The sequence below is a fragment of the Pelophylax lessonae genome, assembly GCF_965119305.1.
Source record: "Pelophylax lessonae genome assembly, chromosome: 5".
Classification (NCBI taxonomy): domain Eukaryota; kingdom Metazoa; phylum Chordata; class Amphibia; order Anura; family Ranidae; genus Pelophylax; species Pelophylax lessonae.
In genome coordinates, this window is record NC_138772.1 from 415277877 (window position 1) to 415293961 (window position 16085).

Genomic DNA, 16085 nt, shown 5'->3' on the forward strand with positions numbered 1-16085 from the left:
AACCTTCCTTGGCAAAATCAGTGAGTGCTTTTATCACTAGCAAAGTGACAGTTCATTATAGGCTACGGACCTTGAATAAAAATTGGTGCCATAGTGTCAACATTATCCTTTCAGTCTGTAAGAAGGACCAAATACTTCACTGTTCCAGCAGGATATTTATTCCAGGCTGCTATAATGTGCACTTTATTCCTACACATTTCTTTTTTTATTACACAGTTCTTGCTAGGCTGAAGGCAGCAGAGCTTGCTAGCAACCAGCCCATCGCTTCTCCCAAGCAGATCGCTTTCATTTACACATGCAGCATGCGCTGTGCGTGCCTCTTACTTTCCCGCATGCGTAGATATTGCTATCCTTCTATTGGCGCGTTTCCCGGCGACTGCTGACCAATCACGAGAGAAATACAAGCATGGGCGCCAGACACCAACGAGAAGTGCTCTCAGGGTGATCCGGGAGTGCGGAGGGCGAGCGGCTTTGTCCGGCAAAGGTTCCCGGATTACAGCAGCTGGAGTCCGCTCAGCCCGCCATGCCACATGGGAAGGTAACCCAGCTCCGCCGCAACTTCCGTAGACGTGTCTAAACTTCTGCGTACAGAGAGAAGCACACTTCTCACTCATATACAGAGTGAGGTACACTCCTCACCCCTCTCCCATATACAGAGTGAGGTACACTCCTCTCCCATATACAGAGTGAGGTACACTCCTCACCCCTCTCCCATATACAGAGTGAGGTACACTCCTCACCCCTCTCCCATATACAGAGTGAGGTACACTCCTCTCCCATATACAGAGTGAGGCACACTCCTCACCCCTCTCCCATATACAGAGTGAGGTACACTCCTCACCCCTCTCCCATATACAGAGTGAGGTACACCCCTCTCCCATATACAGAGTGAGGTACACTCCTCACCCCTCTCCCATATACAGAGTGAGGTACACTCCTCTCCCATATACAGAGTGAGGTACACTCCTCACCCCTCTCTCATATACAGAGTGAGGTACACTCCTCACCCCTCTCTCATATACAGAGTGAGGTACACTCCTCACCCCTCTCCCATATACAGAGTGAGGCACACTCCTCACTCCTCTCCCATATACAGAGTGAGGTACACTCCTCACCCCTCTCTCATATACAGAGTGAGGTACACTCCTCACCCCTCTCTCATATACAGAGTGAGGTACACTCCTCACCCCTCTCCCATATACAGAGTGAGGCACACTCCTCACTCCTCTCCCATATACAGAGTGAGGTACACTCCTCACCCCTCTCCCATATACAGAGTGAGGTACACTCCTCACCCCTCTCCCATATACAGAGTGAGGTACACTCCTCACCCATATACAGAGTGAGGTACACTCCTCACCCCTCTCCCATATGCAGAGAGAGGCACACTCCTCACCCCTCTCCCATATACAGAGAGAGGCACACTCCTCACCCCTCTCCCATATACAGAGAGAGGCACACTCCTCACCCCTCTCCCATATACAGAGAGAGGCACACTCCTCACTCCTCTCCCATATACAGAGAGAGGCACACTCCTCACTCCTCTCCCATATACAGAGAGAGGCACACTCCTCACTCCTCTCCCATATACAGAGAGAGGCACACTCCTCTCCCATATACAGAGTGAGGCACACCCCTCTCCCATATACAGAGAGAGGCACACCCCTCTCCCATATACAGAGAGAGGCACACCCCTCTCCCATATACAGAGAGAGGCACACCCCTCTCCCATATACAGAGAGAGGCACACTCCTCACCCCTCTCCCATATACAGAGAGAGGCACACTCCTCTAAAGAGATGTACACTCCCTATCCCATATACAGAGAGAGGCACACTCCTCACCCCTCTCCCATATACAGAGAGAGGCACACTCCTCACCCCTCTCCCATATACAGAGAGAGGCACACTCCTCACCCCTCTCCCATATACAGAGAGAGGTACACTCCTCACCCATATACAGAGTGAGGCACACTCCTCACCCCTCTCCCATATACAGAGTGAGGTACACTCCTCACCCATATACAGAGTGAGGCACACTCCTCACCCCTCTCCCATATACAGAGTGAGGCACACCCCTCTCCCATATACAGAGTGAGGCACACCCCTCTCCCATATACAGAGAGAGGCACACTCCTCTCCCATATACAGAGAGAGGCACACCCCTCTCCCATATACAGAGAGAGGCACACTCCTCACCCCTCTCCCATATACAGAGAGAGGCACACTCCTCTAAAGAGATGTACACTCCCTATCCCATATACAGAGAGAGGCACACTCCTCACCCCTCTCCCATATACAGAGAGAGGCACACTCCTCACCCCTCTCCCATATACAGAGAGAGGCACACTCCTCACCCCTCTCCCATATACAGAGAGAGGCACACTCCTCACTCCTCTCCCATATACAGAGAGAGGCACACTCCTCACTCCTCTCCCATATACAGAGAGAGGCACACTCCTCACTCCTCTCCCATATACAGAGAGAGGCACACTCCTCTCCCATATACAGAGTGAGGCACACCCCTCTCCCATATACAGAGAGAGGCACACCCCTCTCCCATATACAGAGAGAGGCACACCCCTCTCCCATATACAGAGAGAGGCACACCCCTCTCCCATATACAGAGAGAGGCACACTCCTCACCCCTCTCCCATATACAGAGAGAGGCACACTCCTCTAAAGAGATGTACACTCCCTATCCCATATACAGAGAGAGGCACACTCCTCACCCCTCTCCCATATACAGAGAGAGGCACACTCCTCACCCCTCTCCCATATACAGAGAGAGGCACACTCCTCACCCCTCTCCCATATACAGAGAGAGGTACACTCCTCACCCATATACAGAGTGAGGCACACTCCTCACCCCTCTCCCATATACAGAGTGAGGTACACTCCTCACCCATATACAGAGTGAGGCACACTCCTCACCCCTCTCCCATATACAGAGTGAGGCACACCCCTCTCCCATATACAGAGTGAGGCACACCCCTCTCCCATATACAGAGAGAGGCACACTCCTCTCCCATATACAGAGAGAGGCACACCCCTCTCCCATATACAGAGAGAGGCACACTCCTCACCCCTCTCCCATATACAGAGAGAGGCACACTCCTCTAAAGAGATGTACACTCCCTATCCCATATACAGAGAGAGGCACACTCCTCACCCCTCTCCCATATACAGAGAGAGGCACACTCCTCACCCCTCTGCCATATACAGAGAGAGGCACACTCCTCACCCATATACAGAGATAGGCACACTCCTCACTCCTCTCCCATATACAGAGAGAGGCACACTCCTCACCCCTCTCCCATATACAGAGAGAGGCACACTCCTCACCCCTCTCCCATATACAGAGAGGGGCACACTCCTCACCCCTCTCCCATATACAGAGAGGGGCACACTCCTCACCCCTCTCCCATATACAGAGAGAGGCACACTCCTCACCCCTCTCCCATATACAGAGAGAGGCACACTCCTCACCCATATACAGAGATAGGCACACTCCTCACTCCTCTCCCATATACAGAGTGAGGCACACTCCTCTCCCATATACAGAGTGAGGCACACTCCTCTCCCATATACAGAGTGAGGCACACTCCTCTCCCATATACAGGAAGAGGTACACTCCTCTCCCATATGCAGGAAAAGGTACACTCCTCACCCCTCTCCCATATACAGAGAGAGGCACACTCCTCGCCCCTCTCCCATACACAGAGAGAGGCACACTCCTCATCCCTCTCCCATACACAGAGATAGGCACACTCCTCACCCCTCTCCCATGTACAGAGAGAGGCACACTCCTCACCCCTCTCCCATATACAGAGAGAGGCACACTCCTCACCCCTCTCCCATATACAGAGAGAGGCACACTCCTCACCCCTCTCCCATATACAGAGAGAGGCACACCCCTCTCCCATATACAGAGATAGGCACACTCCTCACCCCTCTCCCATATACAGAGTGAGGCACACTCCTCTCCCATATACAGAGTGAGGCACACTCCTCTCCCATATACAGAGTGAGGCACACTCCTCTCCCATATACAGAGTGAGGCACACTCCTCTCCCATATACAGAGTGAGGCACACTCCTCTCCCATATACAGAGTGAGGTACACTCCTCTCCCATATACAGAGTGAGGTACACTCCTCTCCCCTCTCCCATATACAGAAAGAGGCACACTCCTCTCCCATATACAGAGAGAGGCACACTCCTCACCCCTCTCCCATATACAGAGAGAGGCACACTCCTCACCCCTCTCCCATATACAGAGAGAGGCACACTCCTCACCCCTCTCCCATATACAGAGAGAGGCACACTCCTCACCCATATACAGAGAGAGGTACACTCCTCTCCCATATACAGAGAGAGGCACACTCCTCTCCCATATACAGAGTGAGGTACACTCCTCTCCCATATACAGGAAGAGGTATACTCCTCACCCCTCTCCCATATACAGAGAGAGGCACACTCCTCTGCCATATACAGAGAGAGGCACACTCCTCACCCCTCTGCCATATACAGAGAGAGGCACACTCCTCACCCCTCTGCCATATACAGAGAGAGGCACACTCCTCACCCCTCTGCCATATACAGAGAGAGGCACACTCCTCACCCCTCTGCCATATACAGAGAGAGGCACACTCCTCACCCCTCTGCCATATACAGAGAGAGGCACACTCCTCACCCCTCTGCCATATACAGAGAGAGGCACACTCCTCTGCCATATACAGAGAGAGGCACACTCCTCACCCCTCTGCCATATACAGAGAGAGGCACACTCCTCATCCCTCTCCCATATACAGTGAGAGGCACACTCCTCATCCCTCTCCCATATACAGAGAGAGGTACACTCCTCACCCCTCTCCCATATACAGAGAGAGGCACACCCCTCTCCCATATACAGAGAGAGGCACACTCCTCATCCCAATCCCTTATACAGAGAGAGGCACACTCCTCACCCCTTTCCCACATACAGAGAGAGGCACACTCCTCATCCCTTTCCCACATACAGAGAGAGGCACACTCCTCACCCCTCTGCCATGTACAGAGAGAGGCACACTCCTCATCCCTCTGCCATATACAGAGAGAGGCACACTCCTCATCCCTCTGCCATATACAGAGAGAGGCACACTCCTCATCCCTCTCCCATATACAGGCACACTCCTCACCCCTCTCCCATATATAGAGAGAGGCACACTCCTCTCCCATATACAGGCACACTCCTCACCCCTCTCCCATATATAGAGAGAGGCACACTCCTCATCCCTCTCCCATACACAGAGAGAGGTACACTCCTCACCCCTCTCCCATATACTGAGAGAGAGCGCGAGAGACACACTCCTCATCCCTGTCCCATATACTGAGAGAGAGAGGCACACTCCTCATTTCTATCCCATATACAGAGAGAGAGAGGCACACTCCTCATTCCTGTCCCATATACAGAGAGAGAGACACACTCCTCATCCCTATCCCATTTACAGAGAGAGAGAGGCACACTCCTCATTCCTATCCCTTATACAGAGAGAGGCACACTCCTCCTTCCTATCCCTTATACAGAGAGAGGCACACTCCTCATCCCTATCCCATATACAGAGAGAGAGGTACACGCCTCATTCCTATCCCATATACAGAGGGAGAGAGGCATACTCCTCATTCCTACCTATCTCATATACAGAGAGAGAGGCACACTCCTCATTCCTATCCCATATACAGAGAGAGGCACACTCCTCATTCCTATCCCATATACAGAGGGAGAGAGGCACACTCCTCATCCCTATCCCATATACTGAGAGAGAGAGGAGCACACTCCTCATCTCTATCCCATATACAGAGAGAGAGGCACACTCCTCATTCCTATCCCTTATGCAGGGAGAGGCACACTCCTCATTCCTATCCCATATACAGAGAGGCACACTCCTCATTCGTATCCCATATACAGAGAGAGAGGCACACTCCTAATTTCTATCCCATATACAGAAAGAGGCAGACTCCTCATTTCTATCCCATATACAGAGAGAGAGGCACACTCCTCATTTCTATCCCATATACAGAAAGAGGCACACTCCTCATTCCTATCCCATATACAGAGAGAGGCACACTCCTCATCTCTATCCCATAAACAGAGAGAGGCACACTCCTCATCCCTATCCCATAAACAGAGAGAGGCACACTCCTCATTCCTATCCCATATACAGAGATAGGCACACTCCTCATTCCTATCCCATATACAGAGATAGGCACACTCCTCATCCCTATCCCATAAACAGAGAGAGGCACACTCCTCATCCCTCTCCCAAAAACAGAGAGAGGCACACTACTCATCCCTATCCCATATACAGAGAGAGTCACACTCCTCATCCCTATCCCATATACAGAGAGAGTCACACTCCTCATCCTTATCCCATATACAGAGAGAGGTACACTCCTCATTCTTATCCCATATACACAGAGAGGCACACTCCTCATCCTTATCCCATAAACAGAGAGAGGCACACTCCTCACCCCTCTCCCATATACAGAGTGTGGCACACAAATTGCCTATTGCTATAAGAGGTGTTGTAGATCACCATAAGTTTAGCTGGATTTATACTGAACAAAATTATAAACGCAACACTTTTGTTTTTGCCCCCATTTTTCATGAGCTGAACTCAAAGATCTAAGACTTTTCTATGTACACGAAAGGCCTATTTCTCTCACTTATTGTTCACAAATCTCTCCAAATCTGTTAGTGAGTACTTCTCCTTTGCTGAGATAATCCATCCACCTCACAGGTGTGGCATATCAATATGCTGATTAGACAGTATGATTATTGCACAGGTGTGACTTAGGCTGGTCACAATAAAAGGCCACTCTAAAATGTGCAGTTTTATCACAAAGCACAATGCCACAGATGTCGCAGGTTTTGAGGGAGCGTGCAATTGGCATGCTGACTGCAGGAATGTCTACCAAAGCTGTTGCCCGTGAATTGACTGTTCATTTCTCTACCATAAGCCGTCTCCAGAGGTGTTTCAGAGAATTTGGCAGTACATCCAACCAGCCTCACAACCACAGACCACGTGTAACCACACCAGTCCAAGACCTCCACATCCAGCATCTTCACCTCCAACATCGTCTTAGACCAGCCACCCAGACAGCTGCTGCAACAATTGGTTTGCATATATATATATATATATATATATATATATGTGTGTAGTGATTAACCCATTAATAAATGCATGAAAAAAAATATTTTATAAATAAATATGAACAGCATGTGATATTCACAAAATAAAAATTAAATATGATAATTACTGAGTCTACTGATAACAGTCCCAATATATAGGTGCAAAAAAATATTAAAGAAATCAGGTTCCAGCGTCTAAAGGTCACTCTTATTGCTGAAAGGCTGTTAGTATAACAAATCCCAATATGTGGATGCTGCTCAGTGTATTGCGTTGAAGAAGTGCACGTTAGGCTTTAATGAAAGGGGCTGCTTACCAGATGCAGATGGTCATCCAAATTAATGGATAGACCTCAGCTCGCTCAAGTAAGTATTGGCAGGATCCACCCAGTCTTATTCACACCAATATAGGGGTAGAGGGCATTCAATAGCGGGTATTCAGAGATCATATGTAAAACAAGGTATTAAAAAAAACATAGCGTGATACCGTACACACGGTGGGAAGAAGAGAAGTAAGATGTTACACTCACATGAAAGGCCTCATTAATCCCATGTGTCACATGCAAAGCCAAAAATCAGGGAGAAGAACCACAGATTTCAGCAGATGAAACTCCACTCCGTTGGTAAATGTAGGAGATATCACACACACCCATGAGTGATCACCCAAAAAAAACATCCAAAGGCGCCGCTTACCAAATATACATGGTCACCTAATTTAAGGGATAGACCTCAGCAGGCTTCATAAACACAGGTATAATGGTGTATGACATGTATATTTAGATGTTCAAGGGAGCTCAATTGCTAAAAGACAGAAAGAGGAGTATCAGACCACTGCAAATCTACGAAGACCTGGCCGTCCCTCTAAACTTTCAGCTCATACAAGGAGAAGACTGATCAGAGATGCAGCCAAGAGGCCCATGATCACTCTGGATGAACTGCAGAGATCTACAGCTGAGGTGGGAGATTCTGTCCATAGGACAACAATCAGTCGTATACTGCAAAAATCTGGCCTTTATGGAAGAGTGGCAAGAAGAAAGCCATTTCTTAAAGATATCCATAAAAAGTGTCGTTTAAAGTTTGCCACAAGCCACCTGGGAGACGCACCAAACATGTGGAATAAGGTGCTCTGGTCAGATGAAACCAAAATCAAACTTTTTGGCAACAATGCAAAACGTAATGTTTGGCGTAAAAGCAACACAGCTCATCACCCTGAACACACCATCCCCACTGTCAAACATGGTGGTGGCAGCATCATGGTTTGGGCCTGCTTTTCTTCAGCAGGGACAGGGAAGATGGTTAAAATTGATGGGAAGATGGATGGAGCCAAATACAGGACCATTCTGGAAGAAAACCTGATGGAGTCTGCAAAAGACCTGAGACTGGAACAAAGATTTGTCTTCCAACAAGACAATGATCCAAAACATAAAGCAAAATCTACAATGGAATGGTTCACAAATAAACATATCCAGGTGTTAGAATGGCCAAGTCAAAGTCCAGACCTGAATCCAATCGAGAATCTGTCGAAAGAACTGAAAACTGCTGTTCACAAACGCTCTCCATCCAACCTCACTGAGTTTGAGCTGTTTTGCAAGGAGGAATGGGCAAAAATGTCAGTCTCTCGATGTGCAAAACTGATAGAGACATACCCCAAGCGACTTACAGCTGTAATCGCAGCAAAAGGTGGCGCTACAAAGTATTAACTTAAGGGGGCTGAATAATTTTGCACGCCCAATTTTTCAGTTTTTTATTTGTTAAAGTTTGAAATACCCAATAAATTTCGTTCCACTTCATGATTGTGTCCCACTTGTTGATTCTTTCTCAAAAAATTATAGTTTGATATCTTTATGTTTGAAGCCTGAAATGTGGCAAATGGTCGCAAAGTTCAAGGGGGCCGAATACTTTCGCAAGGCACTGTATATATTGGGACTGTTATCAGTGGACTCAGTAATTATCACATTTAATTTTTATTTTGTGGATATCACATGCTGTTCATATTTTTAATTATAAAATCATTTTTTTCATGCATTTATTAATGGGTTAAGCGCTACACATATAAATATATATATATATATATATATATATATAGCAACTTTTTGGATTCTCTATAGGTCCATGTGTGCAGCTTCCCCTTTTTCACAAAAACTTTAATGTTGTTATTTCATACTTATTTATCACTATTGTTAGCGAAGAAATCTGTCCAGGTTTGCATAACCAAAGAATTTCTGCACAAACTGTCAGAAACCGTCTCAGGGAAGCTCATCTGCGTGCTCCTCGTCCTCATCGGGGGCTCGACCTGACTGCAGTTCGTCGTCCTAACTGACTTGAGTGGGTAAATGCTCACATTCAATGGCGTCTGGCACTTTGGAGAAGTGTTCTCTTCATGGATGAATCCCAGTTTTCTTAGATCTGTGAGTTCAGCTCATGAAAAATGGGGGAAAAAACAAGTGTTGCGTTTTATAATTTTGTTTAGTATATGATCCTGCTGGAAGTTTTGCTCATCTTGATCTGCTGGAGTTAGCTGTACTTTAGAGTTGGGATGTTATGGAATGTCCTAAACGAGATTTTAAATCTAATGGTTACAGTATTAATGTGATTGGGCAGTGCTTAAAGTGTTTGGTGCTCCAACATTTCATATTTCTGATATGTGCCTGTGCATGAAGTTGTATGAAAAATTATCCTGTTCTCTTTGCATTACTTCCTTTGTGTAAAATAGGCGATTGTGACAGTCTTGGTTTCCTGTTTTAAGCTGACCACACCAGGGCATGGAAGTACATCCATCCCAGCGTGGTTTTTTTTTTTTTTTTGCATTCTACTTGGGAGCACAGCCTGCCTGTACTCCAGTTGTCAGACTTATGCTGACACCCCCTTGCACTGGGAAGATTAGTGTACTGCTATTTCACTGCCATTGCCTCCCTTACATGTCGATCACTGGGTCCCAATAATTCATGGCCGGAGAGACATCTGTGTATGTAAACAACACGGATCTCTCTCCTGACAACGGGAATGTGGTGGTTTTTGTCACGGAGTAAGACCTGTCACATCCCTGAGTAAAAGCACCACACAGTAAACACAAACACTCACTAGGCACACAGTTAACCCTTTGATTGCCCCAGATGTTAACCCCTTTCTATCAAGTGTCATTAGTACAGTGCATTGTATTAGTGTTAGTGAGATTTAGTTCACACCCAGTGTCAGTTTGCCCATCACACTATCGCAGTCCTGCTAGAAGCTGCTAATTGCTGCCATTACTAGTATAAAAAAAATACATTTCCTGTGTATGTATGTATGTATGTATGTGTGTAAAATATATAAAGGGGGAGTTGGGACTTTCTAGGTACCTAAATGCATAGATATATACACAAGGAAATCTAAAAAAGTTTTATTAACACATACATGAGTTTAAAATAGACAAATTAAGTACATAAACAATTGCATTCAACAGAATAGTGTATGAATATAGCCAAACTGGCCAAATATCTACTCAATTAGTAGGGATTATATACATTCCGAAGACATAGCATAGAACCTTCCAAAGTGGAACATTAATTATCCCCGACATGTTTCGCAGGGGATGACCAGTTTCTTCAGGAGGATGATTGTTATAATAATTCTAAAAGGATATAGTAATAGAATGTAAGTATAAATGTATAACCACATATATATAGAGACATGTTAAATCATAGTCAGGAACATGCATAAAACCTATACATGCATATATACTGCAGGTATAGGGGAATAAAAACATAAAAGATACTGCTGCTCACCAAAGAAGGTGCACCAGTTACCTGATACTGCAGAATGGCCAGCCAAACGGCACTCGCCCCGACGGACATGGGGGACTATATGTATAAAGCCTAAATAATAAAAAAATCACACGGTAGAAAACCAGAAGGAAAATGATCAAACAGTGTATATTACCTATTATACATGGTTGATATAGAACTGACCTGACCTTCTGATTAGTATGACCACAAAATGCAAGCCAGAGTGTGGGTCAGGTGGGGTGCCTTATCAAGTGCAGGTGCAATATATGTATCCTGATGTTTTAAGGGTTAAGACATAGCTGGAAATTCGCCACATGGACTGAAGGTAGACATGTATGATTGGATCTTATCCTTCCCGCTGTGGGGACTAACCAATCTATAGTTTCCAAAGGTAAAATAGAAGGGAGAGGGAGGTGAGCATGGCCTATAATAGAGTGTACAATAACGTATAGGATAGCTCACCTACATGATGGTACCGCCTGCTTATATAGTCCCCAACTCAGCGGCATGTATCACACCGACATTCGTCGGTGTGCATTGCCGTCAGGTTTGATGCACCGTATCGTGCTTGCGCGAATATCACGCATGTGCATTTCGGCTGTGGTCCACATTGGAACGCAGCACACAAGCGGGAAGAGGTACTGAGACCTCCCTCATGGCATGGTTATGAGTAAGCGATCATAGTGTCGTGAAACGCGTCAACCTATGTACCTGTCCTGTGATGTGTCAGTCCTGTATGGAATTTGTGGTGATCAATAAAACTTCAATGCTTCTATGTACGTCGGAGTGCAGTCACCATTTTTGTGCTTAAAGTACTGAGACCTCCCCCCACCCAGCGCATCACATATCCGCCGGGGAGAGAAGGAAGCAAATACCAGGCCACTGGGAACCATGGCATTCAGCAATATCTCAGATGTTTACAATCACAAATGTAGATGGGATAACAGCACGTCTACAGAGGTTACAATATCAATCACAAACATATTAAGACAAGCTAAGAAGGACAAATGCATAATGAATTACAAATAACATTATGAAACAATCAAAGAAAAATATATAATTATAAATTGACCCCAGACTGACCCATAGGATAACGCGGACCATTGCCTGGGTAAGCGTGTTGAACAAAGTAGGGAAAAGGAAGGGGGAGGGGGGAAAGGAAAAAGTGTGGGAGAAATAAAAGAAAAGGATAAAACACAAAATTAAGTGGAAAAAGAACAAACAAGGCAAGGAAAATGACCCAAAGATGCACTAAAATATCAAGGGAACCTGGAGAGAGGATGGTACCCCAAAATTTGCACATAAAAAAAAATACAGAGAGGTAATCAAAGAAATTACTTATAAGTCAATACCTCATTGAGGTCAGGTGGAACAGTGGTATTAAGCCTTTCAGTCCACATAGTCTCACGTTGTAGCACAATCTTGTCCCAGTCACCCCCTCTGTAGTCCCGGAAAACCACTTCCAATACAAAAAATGTGGCTACTTCAAAGTTAAACATATGGTTCAGCTCTATATAGTGACCTATTGTGGAAAATTTACCATTGGTGGAGTAATAAAGGTGGTCACCAATGCGTTGGCAAAATTCACTAATGGTTTTGCCAACATACAATGCCTTACATTCATCATTACATGTCATCAAATAGATCACACCTTCAGTGCCACAGTGGGCATGTGTGCGTGATGAAAAGAGGTCGCCATTGAGAAGTTTGAAAGTGGTGCCCTCAAGGACCAAAGGACAGGGGGGCACTGGCCACATTGGAAGGTGCCTCGTCTGACAGGCTGCGCATTGTGCTCAATGGTATAGTGGCTCTTGGTTAGGCGATCCTGCAGAGACACAGCTCTGCAAAACACCAATTCCGGGGTGTCTCTAACATTTAGTGATGATATGGTGATCAGTTAAAAGATGCCAATGTTTGGTCGAATTATTACGAAGTTGATGATAATGGGCGGAGTATTTGGTAATGATTTTTACTGTATCCCATTGTTTGGATTGTGGTGAATCATAGAGTAAGGAGGTTCTATTTTGTGTAAAAGCCCAATTAAAGACTTTTTTAAGAGTAGTCTGTGAGTATCCTATCAACAGGAGGCGCTCACGGAGCAGGTTGGCCTGAGTAAAGAAATCCTCATCTTTTAAACAGTTTCTGCGAAGGGGCAGACATTGTGCATATGAAATGCTACGGACTAAAGGTTTGGGATGTGCGCTAGTCGCATGTAGCAAGGTATTTCCTGCTGTGGGTTTACGGTAAAGATTAGTAACAATTGTTCCATCTGATTCCTTGATGATCAACATATCTAAATAGGATATCTGACATTGATCATAATGGAAATTTAAACGTAAATTGAAATTGTTAGTGTTCAAAAGTTGGACAAATTCAAAGTCCCCTCTGGGCCAGTCGACACCCATAACAGGTCATCAATCTACCTGTACCAAAATAGTATATGATGAAGGTAAGGTGCATAGACATCAGAAAAGACAAACCTCTCCCAACCCCCCAGATAAATATTGGTGTAAGACGGTACACATGCTGCCCCCATGGCCACACCTTGCACTTGTAAATAGTGTTGTTCCATGAAGACAAAATAGTTCCGTGTTAGGATAAATTACAATAATTTGAAAATAAAATCATTCAGATTCCAGGTGGAACGATCCTGTTCCATCAAAAACGCTTTTGCCGACTGGATACTCCCCTAGTGGGAATGCTGGAGTACAATGCCTCCACGTCTATAGACCATGTAGAGGGCATCCGGAGGGACCTGAATGTCCTCGATATGTTTAAGATCAGTGGATTCTTTAATATAAGATGGCAGGGCGTGGCCATGGGGCACCAGAAAAGCATCCACAAACCTACTCCCGTTTTCTGTCAAAGAGCCAATGCCTGACACTGTAGGTCTACCAGACGGTGATTCTTAATCTTTATGGGTTTTTGGAAGCGTGGAAAATGTTGGTGTACGTGGGTGTTTTATGTTCAAAAATTGGAAGTTGTCTTTGTCAATAAGGCCATTCCAGAAGGCCCCCCGCAATCAGAGCTTGGTATTCACAGATGAACTCCTGAATCAACTGTGGGGAATTCAGTCCATACCAGGCTCAATTGTCCAGGTTCCTATGGCACGTTAATTGATATTGTCTGTGGGTCAGCATTAGTATAATATTCCCACCCTTATCCGATGGTTTATTAACAATATCTGTAATGGTTTGAAGGTTTTTTTTTTTAGGGCCCTACTTTGTCCAGGGGCAAAATTAGGATGAACGTCCAACCATTCTTGATGTTTTGGGTCTTTGATGGTATGTAAAAAGGCCCAAATAATCGGGGTCGTCATTGGATCTGGAAAATTTTGTGATCAAGGTTTAAATATTTTGGAAGAGGTAGATTTGGTAAGTCCTGATGGGTTGATGGTTGGCCCAATGATGTCTGCGACTAGGTAGAAGTAACAATAGGAGGTGTAGGGGCAGGGGAGAGATCATTCTCCACTGCCCCCTCCTCCTCATACAGTAACATAAGGTCCTGAAGGGCCTGAAATTCAGTCATAGCAAAATATTTGGTGCGTTCAGTTAGGTCTCTTTCCAGTTGTGCCTGTTGCTGATTCTTGTCAAAAATAAACTTAAAGAGGAAGTAAACCCTCCTCTGACACTTTTACCTATAGGTAAGCCTATGATAAGGCTTACCTATAGGTACTGTAAATATCTCCTAAACATGCACCGTTTAGGAGATATTTACCTTACATGCAGCCAGTGACGTCACTGGCGCATGCGCTCTGAGGGAACGGCCGCTGGTGCCGTTCCTTCAGAGTCCCGTGCCGTGACCATCGGCTCCTGCGGCTCCGGCCAATCAGATGGCCGGATGCCGCGATCCCGGAAAACGGGCGACTGGACATGTCGCCCGTCATACAGGTAAGCGGGCGGCACGGCGGGGGCTCGTCCTAAGGTAAGTATTTCATACTGAGCTAGTATGCGGTGCATACTAGCTCATGTGTTTTATCTTTCAGGTTACAAAAAAAAAAAAAAAAAATATATATGGGTTTACAACCTCTTTTAAGGTATAAATCCTTTGTCTAAGTGACATTAAGTGTGTTCAATGGGAAAAATCCTAGGCCCAATTGTAAGACAGACATCTATTCCTGTGAAAGTTACATGATAGCGAGATTAATAATAATTTATTGTGTATAGTGGTTATTATGATGAGAGGTGGGTTAGTCGATGGTTTGAGGACAAACGTGTCTAGGTTTCTGCTGTCTCCTTGACTCAGATTGTGAGCTCTAAAAAAACATTGTCATTGACAGATGGCGTTTTAGAGGGGACTGGACCCAACATTTTGGGAATTATATTGTGGAGTGTAAGTAAAGGATTGCCAACACCTAAAGGTAAGGGTCCTCTAGGGGGTGACGTGGGTGTGTGGTTGTCTCGATGTTTTGTTTGTTTTTTTTTTTTTTTACCCTTTTTAAACTCCGCAGATGAAGAACCACGGCCAAAACTAGATTGTTTACGTGACGAGTTAGAAGCCTGTGATCCATCGAAACGTGAACTTGTCTTTTGAGAAAAAGTAGATAGTAAATATGAATCAGATTCAATAAGATCATGGATAACAGGGGGGCCCTGGGCTTGACCCTCCCTTACGGGGCCACTTCTCCCATCATTCCTACCCTTCCATTTGTAGGCATAGCCTTTAGTGAAGGCCAAATGATCTTTTTTTGGAAAATTATTTTTGAGATTTTTTCAACGTACACAAAAAACAGTACAGACTTACAAAACATGAAAACACTTAACTAGGTGGACAGTAAAGTAGACAATTCAACCCCCCCCCCCCCCCAACCCCGTAGTGCAATAGTCTATACAGTGCATAAAGATTCACAAGAGCACGGAATAACATTACCCACAGTCAACCAGGACTCAATACCAATAGTATGTACCAGAGAGCTAGACAGGTCTCTTCTAAACAACTCCCTCACTTTGCCAAAATTCGTACCTTCATCTTACTATAACATTTGATGAAAATGTATCTAATTCAGGGTATCAGATAGCCAACATTGCCAAACCTTCTCAAACTTCTGAGGACATCCCTAATGTGCATTGCGCTACCTCTGACGGTCTCGGTTTTCTTATTGGGCCTGGTGGAGGAGATTGCACCACAGGAGGGCGCAGAGGACCCTTCCATGT

General features: G+C 45.5%; 1 protein-coding gene across 1 annotated transcript in view; it reads left to right on the top strand.

The window, feature by feature from the left end:
- The first annotated feature begins 377 nt into the window (after positions 1 to 377).
- Positions 378 to 16085, top strand: part of SPIDR (scaffold protein involved in DNA repair) — a 1142289-nt gene continuing 1126581 nt past the window's right edge. Inside the window, exon 1 of the mRNA XM_082258691.1 lies at positions 378 to 538. Within this exon, the coding sequence (XP_082114817.1) occupies positions 524 to 538 (15 nt within the window). The 5' untranslated portion in view covers positions 378 to 523. The remainder of the gene's footprint in view (positions 539 to 16085) is intronic.